Here is a 15,339-nt window from a genome sequence, read left to right on the forward strand (position 1 = left end):
TTGCAGATACTGGTGTGTGCTGGGGCTTGCTGCCCTCTAGGTCCATGCCTTGGACAGCATTAAGCAAAGTGCCACCCATGTGGCATCATCCTCATCTTCTGTGAGCTTTGATCTGGTCCCTTTGCCAAATGAGATTTCAGCCCATGAGAGAGCTACAAAGCTTGTGAACCACAAGTGTAGGGTGCTGCACCTGGGGAGGAATAACCCTCTGCACCAGCACAGGTGAGGGGTTCACCTACTGGAAAGCAGCTCTGTGGAGAAGGACCTGGGAGTCATGGTGGATGACAAGTTCACCATGAGCTACCAATGTGCCTTTATGGCCGAGAAGACCAATGGTCTCCTGGGGTGTATTAGAAGAGTGTGGCCAGCAGGTCAAGGGAGGTTATCTTCCCCCTCTACTCCACCCTAGTGAGGCTGCAGCTGGAGCACTGGGTCCAGTTCTAGGCTCCCCAGTTCAAGAGAGACAGAACTGCTGGAGAGAGTCCAGGGGAGGCTATAGAGATGCTGAGGAGCCTGGAGCGTCTCTGTGAGGAGGAAAAGCTGAGAGCCCTGGGGCTGTTGAGCCTGGAGAAGAGCAGCCTGAGAGGGAATTTGATCAATGTTCAGCAAGAGCTACAGGATAGGGGGCAAGGGGCTGGGGCCAGATGTTTCAGTGGTACCTAGTGACAGGACAAGGGGCAATGGGAACAAACTGGAGGCTGGGAAGTTCCGCCTGAACAGGAGGAGAAATTTCTTTGCTGTGAGGGTGCTGGAGCCTTGGAGCAGGCTGCCCAGAGAGTTGTGGATTCTCCTTGTCTGGAGAATCCAAACCTCCTTGGCCATTGTGACCTTGGGCAAGCTGCTGTGGGTGCCCTGCTTTAGAAGAGGGGTTGGACTGGATGATGTCCTGAGGTCTCTGTGATTCTGTGACACAGAGCTGGTCCTTCTCTTTCAGCCTGTCTGTTCTAGCGGCTCTTTCTGGTGGACATGGAACTCTTTTGCACACCTGAGTGCTCTGACAGTGCCTGTTGGCTGCAGCAGATACTGTCCTCACTTTGCCTTTGAAAAAAATATAGGGGTTGGGGGAATTATGCTCAACATGATGTCCCTGAAGTTGAAATTTCCAGGTGATTTAAACAACAGAGGTTGCTTTTAGAATGAATTAAGCTTTAAAAAGGGTTTAGTCTCTTACAGGTAAGACAGGCACAGTCTGTACTTGGACATGTTTGAAAACAGGGTTTATACCCAAACAAGAGCTTTGGGTATTTAATTTTAATAGCTCAAAGCCTTAAATGAAGACATTAATTCTGCACACAGACACAGCTCCTGCAAGAACATCCCCTGTGCCTATACCTGTGCAAGCAACTGATAATAAAATGCTAATTCTTGTTTATAGGAGAGACAAGAAGTGACTTGATAACTTTGATTTCCAGGTCATGTAGGAGCCCCTTTGCCCTGTAACTTAATCAGATTGAAGGATGTGGAAGAGCTGAATTATTTTGCTTCCAAAGGAGAAGGAGAGGTAGCAAATCACATTTTTATATCAAATTCTCACTGTACTAAGTAGTTATGTAGTCATAGAAGTATTTTAGCTCTGTGAGGTGCATGGTTGCAGATGTCTTCTGTATTCCCATCAGGAAATAAAATGTCAGTTCAGCAGGAGAGCAGCAAAGCTTTAATTAAAAAGGGGCTGTGGCAGTACTTTCAGCCTGATTATTTTAACAGCCAAGACTGAATGAATGAGTTCAGCTAAGATGAACTGAATTGCTGTGATTTCTATATTGCACATAAAGGAAGCTCATTGAACTAAGGCTGGGTTTGAAAACTGCAAGCTGAGTGCAAATCAACATTGGGCAAATCACTTTTGCAATCTCTTCTTTCAGATTTCCTTCAGCTTGGGGGGGGGAAAAAATAATAAATAAAATTATCCATAGGTAATTTGATACAGCACCATATATTTCAGTTTCACAGAGCACAGCCATTAAATAAACCTTGAAAAGCTCTCAGGTTTAGTGAACTGCTGTTTAGCTTGGTAGCGCTTGCAGCAGGCTAATCCAATAATTGATCAGCCCCTCTGCCTGTTTTGCAGATATGTGTGAAAGGACCAAACGTTTTCAAAGGTTATCTGAAAGATGAAGAGAAGACAAAGGAAGCACTGGACCAGGAGGGCTGGCTTCACACTGGAGACATTGGGAAATGGTTACCCGTGCGTATTGTGTTAGCCTCTCTAAGTTGTCAACTGCTGGTCTGAAATTCCCAAGCAGAGCTCTCTTGACAAAGGATTAAGTTTGGATTTTTTTTCAGGACAAGCTTGATGTAGCAGAGAAGCGTTTTCTGGCAATGCTGTGTTAAAAGCAGGCTGCTGACCGAGCCTCTGTGGTTAACTAACTTCTGTGGGAACTGTCTTTTCTCTCCCCTGACAGAATGGGACTCTTAAAATCATCGATCGGAAAAAGCATATATTTAAACTTGCTCAGGGAGAATACATCGCACCAGAGAAGATAGAGAACATCTACATCCGCAGTGACCCCGTGGCCCAGATCTATGTCCATGGAGACAGCCTGCAGGTAAAATCGGAGGTTTAGGAAAATCTTTCTTCTTTGTGAACAGAAAACGGAGAGCTGGGTGTGAGGGAGGGGAAAGTGGGAGTGGGTCACGCCGCGGTTCTGCCCTGATGCCTCCCTTCTGCTCTGGAGCTGGCTGTCAGCCACGCAGGAGCTGAGCTGCTGTGTGACCCTAAGAAGCTTGGAGGATGTTTTGGCTAAAGATCAAGGCTTTAAATTTGTTTCAGTGTCACCTCTGGGTCTCTAACACTCTCCTTTGCCATGTTGCCTGTGCTAAGCCAGAAGAAGGCAAAATCACTGGTGCTCCACAGCCACTGCCTATGCATTTTGACCAGTCTTGTCCTGGCTTTGCCTTGCACCTCTCCACAAATTACAGCCCTGCTCTCTTTGCAGTTGTGTGTGTGGTGAAGATGTTTAATTCACACCTTGATGCAAACATGTACAGCTTCCGAAACCATTGCAGCTCATCCCTCTGCACCCACTGACCACAAATGTGAGGCTTCTTTTGGCATCAGTTTTACTGAGACTCACAGGCCCATGAGCTGCTTGTGTCTGGCACTGGAACGGGCTGCCCAGGGGAGGTGGTGGCGAGACCATCCCTGGAGGTATTCACAAACTGTGTGGCTCCTGGGGACATGGTTTAATGGCCATGGTGGTCTTAGTTTGACACTGGGACTTGATGATTTCAGAGGTCTTTTCCAATCAAAAAAATTCTGTGATTCTATGATTCTGTGCTATGGGCTCTGTTCTGCTGTGGCTTATGCCCGTGGAATAAAAAGCATGATGGAATCACAGACCATAGAACTGTTGAGGTTGGAAGAGACCTCTGAGATCAAGTACAACTGCACACCTAAAGCTCACAATCCCACCACTACTGCTAAGCCACCACCTCTAAACCACATCCCTCAGCACCACATAAAGGTGAAGAAAGGAATTTAATTACTGTCCAGAGCACAAACTTAACCAAAGGTGCTCAGATTGTCGGCAAATGCAAGAGCGCTCACAGAGAACCATTTTATCAGTGGAAAAGACACAGACACCAAGATACACCTCACTGAGGTGAGCAGGTTATTGACCTAATTGAGTAAGAAGTGATGAACACATAGCAAATTCAACCAGTTTGTATCTTCACTTCAGTGTAGGGTCTTGAATGTTGTTCAGCCTTTGCCTGCAGCTCTCCTTGTCCTTCTCCTACAGGCTTTTCTGGTGGGAATCGTGGTGCCTGATTCTGAAGTTATGCCAGGCTGGGCAAAGAAAAGAGGGTTTGATGGAACATATGCAGAGCTCTGTAAAAATAAGGTTTGTCTTTCTATCTGTCTACAGGGCAGATTGTTCCTTCACTGTAGCATAACCTAGTTAAGAGCTGCTGTCTATGACTCATGATCTCAGCAGCAGGAATTATTTCCTCACTGAAAATGAAGCAGCATTGATCTGGACTCAGTGATGCATGCTGGGCTGTCACAGACTTCTGCAGACTTCTGCAAGAACGTGTCTGGCAGTGACCACCAATATGGAAACAGGAGAGGTGGTGTTTGGTTAGAGGTCTTAAATAAGGATCCCAGCCTTGTTTCCATGTGCTTTCTGATACTGAGTAACCAAGTTGGATCACAGCAGTGAGCATTGACGCAGCTCAGTCATTCCACTGGTGTCTGTGCTAGTTCTGCATCTTAATCTGGCAGATGATTGAAAGATCATGAATTCAAGCATCTATGCCACGTAATGTTTGACAGTATAACCTTGCTTTTCACTCTGAGGAAAGGGTTAACATCACCATACCTATGTTGTATGTTTGGACATGTATTTATTGTTCATTTAATTAACATCATTTATGTAATGATGATGATACCAAACTGGGAGGAGTGGCTGACACCCCCTCAGGTTGTGCTGCCATTCAGCCAGACCTGGACAGCCTGGAGAGTTGGGTAGAGGGGAACCTTACAAAGTTCAACCAGGGCAAGTGTAGGGTCCTGTACCTGGGGAGGAATCACCCCCTGCACCAGGACAGGTGTGGAGGTGACCTGCTGGAAAGCAGCTCTGTGGAGAAGGACCTGGGAGTGCAGGGGGATTAGTTCACCATGAGCCAGCAATGTGCCTTCTTGGCCAAGGCCAGTGGTCTCCTGGGGTGCATTAGACGAGTGTGACCAGCAGGTCAAGGGAGGTTATCCTTCCCTTCTACTCTGTCCTAGTGAGGCCACATCTGAAGTATTGTGTTCAATTCTGAGCTCCCCAGTTCAAAAGAGACATGGAGCTACTGGAAAGAGTCCATTGGAGGCTACAAAGATGCTGAAGGACCTGGAGCATCTCTGTGAGGAGGAAAGGCTGAGAGACCTGGGGCTGTTTATCCTGGAGAAGAGCAGCCTCAGAGGGGATCTGAGCAATGCTCAGCAAGAGATAAAGGGTGGGGGGGCAAGAGGATGGGACTAGACTTCTTTAAGTGGTACCTAGTGACAGGACAAGGCATACCCAACCCTCACCATGCTGGGATTCTGTGACTGTGGAACAGAACATTTGCTAATTCTCTATTGACTACCGGAGAGACACCTGACCTTTACATGAGGCCTTTGTGTGTTTGAACCCAGGAGCTGCAGCAAGTGATAATGGAAGACATGGTACGGTTGGGTAAGGAGAGCGGACTTCACTCCTTTGAGCAGGTAAACTGAACCAAGGAACACCTAATTCACTGTGATCAGACAAGCAATCTGTCCACTTGCATCAAATGGGATTTGCCAGGGCTTGGTGTGTTACTCCAGATCCTTGTTGCTGTTGCGCACAGTGGTTTTGGACAGAGACTTTTAGTGGACATGTTGCTGTGTGGTTTACCCTAGGTGATCCTGCTGTAGCAGGGGGTGTGGACTAGATGATCTTCAGAGGTCCATACCAACTACTACCATTCTATAGTTTAGTGATTGTTGGCATATAAATATTTGTTCCTTTGAAAAATCCATAGGCTATGATTCTTCCTTCCACTCCTGCTTGAAATGTAAATTAAATGTAGTGAAAGTTTTGGGTGAGGAGGCAAAAGTCTAATCCAGAGACACGGATAATCTCCAGACTGACAACCAGAGGTCAAAGTAAATATCTGTAGGACTCTGATGCTTCTGCCACAGAAAGCACTCTTAAGAAACTAGGTCACTAATTACCATTCTTGTAACTGACCTAGGAAATGCTGCTGGTCGATTTATTTTCAGCCTCTGTGCTAAATATTTCCTTGTGCTTCTGTAAATATTTCTGCAACAGAGCTGCAAGCACTTCAGGAGACATCTGAAATCAACCATGGATTGGATTATATTATTATATCATATTATATATATTTCTATTATTTACATATATATATATATAGTATTATATTACATATATAAGCTGCGCCAGGGGAGGTTTAGACTCGAAGTGAGGAGAAAGTTCTTCACCAAGCGAGTTGTTCATCATTGGAATGGGCTGCCCAGGCAGGTGGTGGAGTCACCATCCCTGGAGGTGTTCAAGAAGGGATTGGATGTGGCACTTGGTGCCATGGTCTAGTCATGAGGTCTGTGGAGACAGGTTGGACTTGATGATCCTTGGGGTCTCTTCCAACCTTAGTTATACTGTGATACTGTGATATATATAATATATGTATTACAGGTTGGACTTGATGATCTTTGAGGTCTTTTCTAACCTTATTGATTCTATGATTCTATATAGCATTAAAAACACAGAAAAAAAAAAGACTAATTGACACATACTGAAATGTCAAATTCTTATTTCTGTTACACTAATGCTCTTAATTATCACATATAATTAGCAAGGACTTCTCTGCTTTTGTTCAGACTGCTTCTGGGCAGTCATTCTAATGAGTAATTTGCCACATCTGAGTGCAGCAAAAGCAACATTAAACAGAACTTTGTTATTCTTCCATTTCTCAGTTCCACATGCAAATAAAATGGAAAAGCAAAAAGAAATTGATTACGAAATTAAATTCAATATCAAGTCTGGTTTGCAATGCACTTAATTCTAGGTGTTCAAGAAACCTGTGGCTCTGGCACTTTGGGACATGGTTTAATGACCACGGCGGTGTTGGGTTGAAGGTTGGACTCAATGGTCTTGGAGGTCTCTTCCAACTGAAACAATGATTCTGTGTTCTAATTGTCTAAGTCTGTTGTGCTATGAAATAACATCAAGTAATCTATTCTACCAATTAATAAATGCTAATGTAGTGAGGAAAGCTTTGCTGTCTAGAAATTAAAAATAAATGTTTAACATTTTGAAACCAGAGGGCTTAAAAAGTCAGCCTCTGTTGCAGTATGTGATCTTAAACCCAGACTTTGAGCCAGATATTATGGCCAAGGTTGTGGTGAGACAGGTTTATACAATCATAGAATCACAGAATTGGTGTGGTTGGAAAAGACCCTGAAGATCATCAAGTCTAACTGTCAACCTAACACCACCATGGCCATTAAACCATATCCCTAAGTACCACAGCTACACATTTCTTGAACACCTCCAGGAATGGTGACTCCACTTCCCTGGGCAGCCTTTCCAATCCCTGACCTTCTTTTCTTGCCGCAAAGAAATTGTTCCTAATCTCCAACCTCAACCTCCCCTGGCACAATTTCAGGCCATTTCCTCTCATACTACCACCTGATAATAATAAGAAGAGACCAACCCCCACCTCACTCCAACCTCTTTTCAGGGAGCTGTAGAGAGCAATGAGCTCTCCCCTCAACCTCCTCTTCTCCAGGCTAAACACACCCAAGTCCCTCTGCCACTCCTCAACAGCCCTGTTCTCCAGACCCTTCACCAGCTTTGTTGCCCTTCTCTGGACCTGCTCCAGCAACTCAATACAAGACGCACTGTATATGGAATCATTATCATCCTTGTCTCTGGCATGGAAATGACAACTTTGGCATCTCTAACCAACAATTTTTCCACTGTAAATCAGTGCAGCAAGGTGTGGAGGCATTAACACCACAAACACTGATTTTTGTGAAGGACATCACTGGTGAAGGAACTGGACCACAGTGCTTGCAGGGGAAAGTTGAATCACATACCTACTGGAAATTTAAAACCAGATCATCAGTCTATAGTCCTGCAACTCCCAGTCTAACAAAATGCAAACCAGTCTGGCTTGGGGAATCACAAAAGCAGCAGATGGCTGGGGAATTTTGTCTTAAATGGGTGGCCTATGACCAATCATCCAGCTGCTTTCTGCTTTCTCCAACACCGGTACTCCCATAAAGGCACTGGAAGGCAAAGCTCTCTCCCATCTGTGCTGCTAGGCTCCCTGCTGTGTTCAGAGACAGCACTGCTAACAACAGCAGCCTTCAAAATCCTGTTTGCCTGGGCTGAATGATTTGCTTTCACTTTAATTAGCTCATAAAACATCACCAGCCCTTTAGAGATGATCGTCCTTGTGTCTGCAAAGCTTCATGATAATTTTGCAAGACCAAATTCCTGCTGCTTATATTTGCAGCTAGGTTAAGATGATGTTTTTAGGACGTCCCCCTTGCCCTCCCTCCCTCCCTTCCTTAGCATTTCGACCTCGTGAAACAGCAGTTGCAGTATCACATATGGTGACACTGTCCCCTGTGCTCTGCCTCACTGTCTTCTGGCCTTGGTTTCACAGGGAAAAGAGGTTTATGTGTTCATTCTCTCTGTGCTGGCTGCTGGAGCAGCATGGACACAGGAAAACCAGCAAGAGAGCAGGGGATGGTGAGGGATGGTTGAAGGCATTTAGTGGCACCTTAGAAAAGTTGGGCAGATGATAAAAATCTTGGGGATACAGTTTCAAGTGGAGGAGTCCTCATTTCTGGAGGGGTAGATGTGGTGCTGAGGGACATGATTTGGTGGCAGACTTAGCAGTGCTGGGTTAATCGTTGGGGTCAATAATCTTAAAGGTCTTTTCCAAGCTAAACCATTCTAAGGATCCCCTGGGCTACAGACAGAGCCAGAGGTAACTGCAGCAAGGTCTATTTAAGAAGTTATGCTTATTGACTGTAGTGTGATTTTTACTACCAATATGTCCCTCTTCTGTTTTAGGTCAAAGCCATTTACATTCACTCTGATATGTTCTCGGTACAAAATGGTTTGTTGACACCAACATTAAAGGCTAAGAGACCAGAACTAAGAGATTACTTCAAGAAGCAAATAGAAGAGCTATATTCAAGCATCTCCATCTGAAACAACAGGAAGAATGTGTTGAACCACGGACTTTGTAGCAATATTAGAATAACACTGCAAAATACAGAGCCAGAACGACACAGCAGGAATGGAGAAACAGCTGAATTCAACATCTGAGCCTTTCATTTTTCATCACTAACTATGATTTTCCTTCCTTTTTTTTCTTTTTTTATTCCATCAGGTGTCACAGAGTTCATCTTTGACTCAGTACACAATTAGGGCACTACTAAAAATGATGCTAAGTTGTGACAAAATAGACAGAAATTTCAACCTGTGACCAAGAAAATTATGGAAGCATACCTAATTACTAGCTCCAAGCATTTCTGATTTAAATAGGGACAGCTGCAGGTATGTCTGTTGATATTTGATTGTATATAACCTAATCCATGAGGAACTAAAATTGTGGATAATTCAGTAATGTGGTCTACCTCAAACAATCAGTGACTGATGGTGAAAATCTCTTTTCCCTGATCTGGAATTTCAAGCTGGATATCGGTTTATATATTAAGTGATAGGGTGTTTGGTTGGTTTTTTAATACATTTTCTGGGACATGAATGTCATTGATTTAATTTCATCATTAATAACCTAACAACTTGATGATCTTAAAGGTCTTTCCCAGCCGAAACCATTCTGGGATTCTGTAACTGGGACAGAAGTAGGAATGGATCTCCCACTACTTGTACTTAAGAGATTCTATTAGGATATTACATCTAATGGATTAATATCACCTTGAAATGACAAGAAAAGGTTAGGAAGCAATAGGATAGAATTCCCTCTATTTCCTTTTCGTCCCTACCCAATTTATACATGGAATGCTGGTTTTACATTTGGGCTTCCTTCAGCACTCATGGACATTTGAACTACTCAAACTGAGGTGGTGGCAGGAGCACTGCTGGCTCTGTCGTGGCTTTTTGTGGGAGTTTACATTAAACCACAGGCTCCCAGTCCCTAATTTATTACTTTACATGCTGCTAATACTGTGTAGTCCAGTTGGACTAACTCCCTTTCAGAAACACTGCTGAAAAAATGGAGCACAAGGGACAAGCTGTAATTCTGAATGGGGCTTAGAAAAGCAGATTTGGTTTGGGAGGAAGGCCAGCTTGAGGTGCAACAGCAGAAGACATCCTTTGGCTGACCACGGAAGGGGATGAAGTACTGCTCCAAAGAGTGCACAAAGATGGGCAAAAGGCTGTGTTAGCCAGGCTATTGTAAGGTGTCATGGTGTGGTAAAACGTTGGGTGTGCTGCAGAAAGGCCTGCTGAGAAAATGTCTGTGTTTGGACATGTGGAAGCTTCAGTTCCCTGTCATCACTTCCAGTGGCTGCTATGGAGTAAACAACAAGTTGGGCTGAATGAAACTTGAGATTTCACAGCCAGCTGCAGCCATGAGAAATCCCACGTGGGAAAGGAACAGACTGAAGAGCTCTCTCCTGATACAAAGCATGGTACAAGACTATGAGCAAACTGTAATGTTGAGTCACTTGAATACTTGGACTGTCGGTGGCTTCCTTATGCTGAACAGGGTCCTATGTATCTATGTGTGTTTTAATAACTGCTGTTTGTTGCACCAGTGCATACCAGCATGGAGCTGTGCCTGCTAGATCCTTGCTAGGACAGTGAAAGCACACTGATTTTTCTCTCTTAAACTGGAGTCCACTGTAGACTGTGAAGCTAAAAGTTGAAATTTTTCATTGCATCCATCTCTTCTTTACCCTCTGAAGCTCCATTGCGTGCTTCAAGCTGAATCAGTGAGTTAGTGAAGACTGATTTATTGCAGTGATTTCAGAACAAAATGATGCAAAGGAAACTGCATCCGCTAACGTAATCCCTCTATAAAGAACATGACAATTTGATTTATCAAGTGTGCAAGTATGAAGCCCTCTTTGCTCCCAGTTCCTCATGTGATTCCACTCCAATGACTCACATCAGCCCCAGGAGAGGAGAAATACCACTACTGTGAGCTGATGCTTTCCTACATTGATGTACAGCAAAGGCATCCCTTGGGAAGTGGAGTCTGCCACATCTTACAAAGGATGGGAATTACTGTGCAAACCTTAGGTCAAGTCATCAAGGATTTGCATCTCTACAGGGTCTAGTCCACCTTCTTTTTGTATCAGCCAAGAGACAGTCACTGCATATGCATGTGTCAATGCTATGAAGAATTGGTACAGTTTCCTGGTTTAATGTGAAATGCCTAAAATAAAATTAACTAGTCACCTAAATAAGAACAGAAAAGCTGTTTTCCACTGAGCTTTTTCTATCACATGAATTTAATTCACTCCTCTCCTAAGATAATTTCAGTTTACCAGATGTTTCTAGGTATTATAACTCCCAACTTTGTGTAAGTATGAGATGGTTTATGATTTAGCTGGCTGGTATTTTTACTTATTTAATGTGGAGTAATCTACCTGTATGCTTCTAATTCTTATCCTGACCCAGGTGATCCTGCTTTGGCAGGAGGCTTGGACTCAGTGATCTTGGGAGGTACCTTCCAATCCCTAACATTCTATGATTTTAGGGTTCTTTTAGTATTCGATGCAAAATGTCAGATGCACTAGAGCCAAAGACATCAACACCAACAAATCAGAAAGAGAAAATCCAGACTTGGCCACAGTAGGGCAATGCAAAATGGGGGAGAAATTGTGTAGTCACACCACAAATTGTGAATACTTTCAGAACCTGAGCAAAGCTATAAGAATAAACTAAAAGCTCTCTTCAATCCATTCTTGTGTAATCAGATTTTTCCCCTGCAGGTCACGCTTACCACAATCATGACAATGTTGTGAGAGATTAAAACTTGAGAAGAACAAATGTGAAATGCGTGAACTTGGCACAAACACTCTTTGAATTCCAGGAATACTTCTTCTGCATTGAGCTGTCTTAAACTGAAATGTTTCTTGTGACCATCATGGAAAAATCCCCAGGGCTGTCCCATAACCAGCTGTGGGGCTTTTTCCCCCTCGAGATAACTAATTATAACAATTATTTCTAATATTCACCTTACTGAAAGAGTTGAGGCTCAAGTGCTGTTGCACATGGCAACACAGTTCTCTGACAGCCCTGTTCATCATGGCTTTGGGATGATTGGTTTTAACTCATCGCTGTCATCCATGGATTCATTCGGCAATTAATGAATACAGAATGAATGAAAACAAATACAGCAAACATTCTGATGAGCACAGTTTCAGTCTGCCAAGGCTGGTGGAATGGGTGCTGGCCAGAATTGGGCTCCCAGGGTGGGGCTGTTACTTGGTGATGTAAAAGCACCATCACCTTGAGCAGCCAAGTGAGACCAGGGAATTCTGCATCCAAAGGCTCGCACTGTGGTCATGACTTATGGGCTGAGACGCTCTGTTCTCACGCATTAAATATCAGAGGTTCTTCCTAGGTTTGTGGCATCACTGGAAGACTCTTCAGTGGTCATATATAAAATCCAGAATAAAATACTTTCTTTTTTCTGGGAAGAGGAATAGTGCTTACTTCTGTATTTTGAATGTTTTATTTGCTCAATATATTGCACAGAGAAAATTCTGCTCTGCCACAGAAATGGTCAAAGACGCACACGAGTGTGAGCAGAAACCACACCAGAGAGTCCAAACCCTGTTTTGGTAGGAAGTCCACATCATTATTCTGTCCTGAAAGGCGCATTTGCAAGGGTAAAATGCTCGATGCACATGAGGCAAGAGAGAGAGACGGTGAGTTGTTTATCAATAAAAGTACTATTTTGCAACCTGTCCTCGCTGTTAGTAAGTCTAGAATCAGCATCAGTAATGTCCAGTGTCTTTTTTTTTTTTGCCATGAATATGAATTCTTGCACATAACAGACAAAAAATTAACCTGATTTAATCTTCTGGAATGAAACAAATTAATTATAGGATTCTTTTGGTTGGTTTTTTTAAATGTGTTAAAAGCACAAACTGGTGATCTATTTGTAAATAAACTGCTACAAGATGAATGTAAACTGGGAAAGAATATACTATTTTTGCATGGTAAAAGATTACTTAAAGACCTCCTGATGCCTTACAGAGAATTTGGAGAAGCATTTCATTTAGAGGCAATTCTACCTGCATACTTTTTGTATCGTTAGCTCACTTTGGGTTTGTCTGCTGGGGGAAAAAAAAAGTAAAACAAAAATCAGAATTAGATATTTGTTTCTTCTTGGAATTAACATTCCTCAGTAATTTGCACATTCAGTGGTTTCTACACCAGCTTTACTCCTGTTAAGTCATGAAGCTGAGGCTGTTTACTTTGGAGAAGTCTGGATGCTTGTAGTCTGGGAGGGGAAAAAAGTTTCAGCTCCCTGGAATTGTTCCAAAATAAAATGTTTTCTGAGGCATCTAGAGCCCCCTTTAAGCCCTTCATTTCAGCTTTTTGTTATGTATTATAGCAAAGTAGGAGCAGCAAACAAATGAGGCATTTTGGTCTGTGTTGCCTATTTCCAGCTGAAGGTGAAGGGGTTAAAAGAGAACATGCATTTGTATAAAAAAAACCCACAACCCACAAGAAATTAACTGTAATTAAAGATTTTTGGGTTTGGTACATCAGCATGTATATCAAAAAGTCATCTACAGAAACTTTTGTAAAGAAGAGAAATTGTCCCATTTCGCAAAGCTGCTCATAGGATTTTTCTCATGGGCTGACCTACGATCAAAGCTCGCTCCTACAAGCTGCTGTTACTCCAGCGCTCTGTCCTCACGGTCGGGATGAAGCCGTTCAGAAGGTGTGCCTCTGGTCAACGTGGGGTAAACAATAAAAAGAGCAAACACATTCAAATCACAACTAAAGGAATAGTGGAAGCTGAGATTGATTTTTAGCAATCTTCTATGAGACAAACAAACAAAGCGATTGCAAAGTTCTCTGAAGACGCTGCAGTCTTTCTGTAATGGTCTCCTTTTTTTTTTTTTTTTTAAATTTAATTTAATTTTAAATCAGTAATACCATAACCAAATGTATCTGCTTGTTTAATATGAATTGACAACTGGGAATGCATAGTATTTTTTCAGACTATGTGTCTAAAACAATAAAGTTTAAAAGCGTTCCGTCTCCGTTTCCCAGTCTTTGCGTGTGCTTGCATCTCTCCCTCCACTGGGATGAACATTCAGTGATGAAAAAGAATGGTCATTTATCATTATTTGTCATGCTGACGAAGTAATGAGTTTCCTCTGCCCTACGAACTCAAGCTGAAACATGAAGGTTCGAGGTGAGGAAAAGTTCTCCACTGAGAGAGTTGTTAGCCATTGGAATGTGCTGCCCAGGGAGGTGGTGGAGTCACCGTCCCTGGAGGTGTTCAAGAGGGGACTCGTGCCATGGCCTAGTGGGCATGAGGTCTTGGGCAACAGGTCGGACTTGATGATCTTTGAGGTCTTTTCCAACCTTGTGGATTCTATGATTCACAACAGGAATTTTGATCATGCAGTTTCGATAGTGGGATGTAACATTGTATGTGTAGCACATGACAATACATACTATGTATATGTGTAACAGTGAGATGTAGTATCATAAACCTATTTATTTACTTGGCTCATTTATTAGCCAACACCAGTGAGAGACATCAGCAGTGTCCAGTGCACCCCTGCAAAGCCCAGGGGAGCCAGAGCAGGACCAGGCAGGATTATTCATGGACAAATGGTGTTTGGTTCCAGGGAAACAGCCATCCCTGACCCACCTGACATTACCCCCATCCCAGAACATAGCCTCTCCCTCACTCTGCTCCTCTCCACTCTGTTCATAGTCTCCTTCAGCATTAATTTACACTTCATGGCATTAAAACTCCTCAGGTCGTGCATGTGCTGACAACATGCCCAGGGAAGAGCAACCGTACTGGGCACTGGTGAGGCTGCACCTCAAATTCTGGGCTCAGTTTTGGGCCCCCCACTCCAAGAAGAACACTGAGGTCCAGAGAAGGGCAGCAAAGCTGGTGAAGGGTCTGGAGAAAGGTCTGGTGAGGAGCAGTTCAGGGAAATGGGGTTCAGCCTGGAGAAAAGGAGGCTGAGAGGAGACCTTCTGGCTCTCTGCCCTGGAAGGAGCTTTGAGCCGGGGGGGTGGTCTCTTCTCCCAAGGAACAAGTGATAGGACAAGAGGAAATGGCCTCCAGTTGCTTCGGGGGAGGTTTAGAATGGCTGTTAGGAACATTTCCTTTCCTGCAGGAGTGGTCAGGCACTGGAGCAGGCTGCCCAGGCGGGCGGTGGAGTCACCACCCCTGGAGGTGTTCAAGAAACCCGTGGCGATGGCACTTGGGGACGCGGACGAGCGGGCATGCTGGGGTGGGGTTGACAGCTGCACCAGCTGACGTTAGAGGTCTTTTCCCTCCTTGGTGGTTCAAACTCTCCCCATTCCCTGCCCCTACAGCCACATTGCCTCCTCTCATCCGCTCGTCTGCAGGCAGCCCCTCAGCGCCTGTGCGACACATCTTTTCTCTCACAGACAGGGCGCCGGACTGGGCAGAACCCAACCCAAAGGCACGGAACCGAACGGAACCTAACGAAAGCCACCCTCGCACCTGCCGCCCGCGCCCTCCCGAGGCCTGCGGCGGGGCGGGGTGACGGCGCCCCCTGCTGCCGGCCGGCCGTGCCGCTGCGCATGCGGGCTGGAGGCGAAGGGGCCAGGGGCGGGCGGGGCCGGCTGGGTCCGTATGAGGGTCGTG

General features: G+C 44.3%; 1 protein-coding gene across 5 annotated transcripts in view; it reads left to right on the plus strand.

The window, feature by feature from the left end:
- The window catches only part of ACSL6 (acyl-CoA synthetase long chain family member 6), a 64,482-nt gene extending 54,399 nt beyond the window's left edge, over nucleotides 1–10,083 (plus strand). For all 5 annotated transcript variants that reach the window (XM_054168571.1, XM_054168572.1, XM_009896899.2 and 2 more), the window contains exons 16-21: nucleotides 1,413–1,501; nucleotides 2,069–2,185; nucleotides 2,403–2,546; nucleotides 3,741–3,842; nucleotides 5,123–5,194; nucleotides 8,556–10,083. In XM_054168571.1, the coding sequence (XP_054024546.1) occupies nucleotides 1,413–1,501; nucleotides 2,069–2,185; nucleotides 2,403–2,546; nucleotides 3,741–3,842; nucleotides 5,123–5,194; nucleotides 8,556–8,696 (665 nt within the window). In that variant the 3' untranslated portion in view covers nucleotides 8,697–10,083. The remainder of the gene's footprint in view (nucleotides 1–1,412; nucleotides 1,502–2,068; nucleotides 2,186–2,402; nucleotides 2,547–3,740; nucleotides 3,843–5,122; nucleotides 5,195–8,555) is intronic.
- The last annotated feature ends 5,256 nt before the right edge of the window (nucleotides 10,084–15,339 follow it).

This window comes from Dryobates pubescens, chromosome 16 (genome assembly GCF_014839835.1).
Source record: "Dryobates pubescens isolate bDryPub1 chromosome 16, bDryPub1.pri, whole genome shotgun sequence".
NCBI lineage: Eukaryota > Metazoa > Chordata > Aves > Piciformes > Picidae > Dryobates > Dryobates pubescens.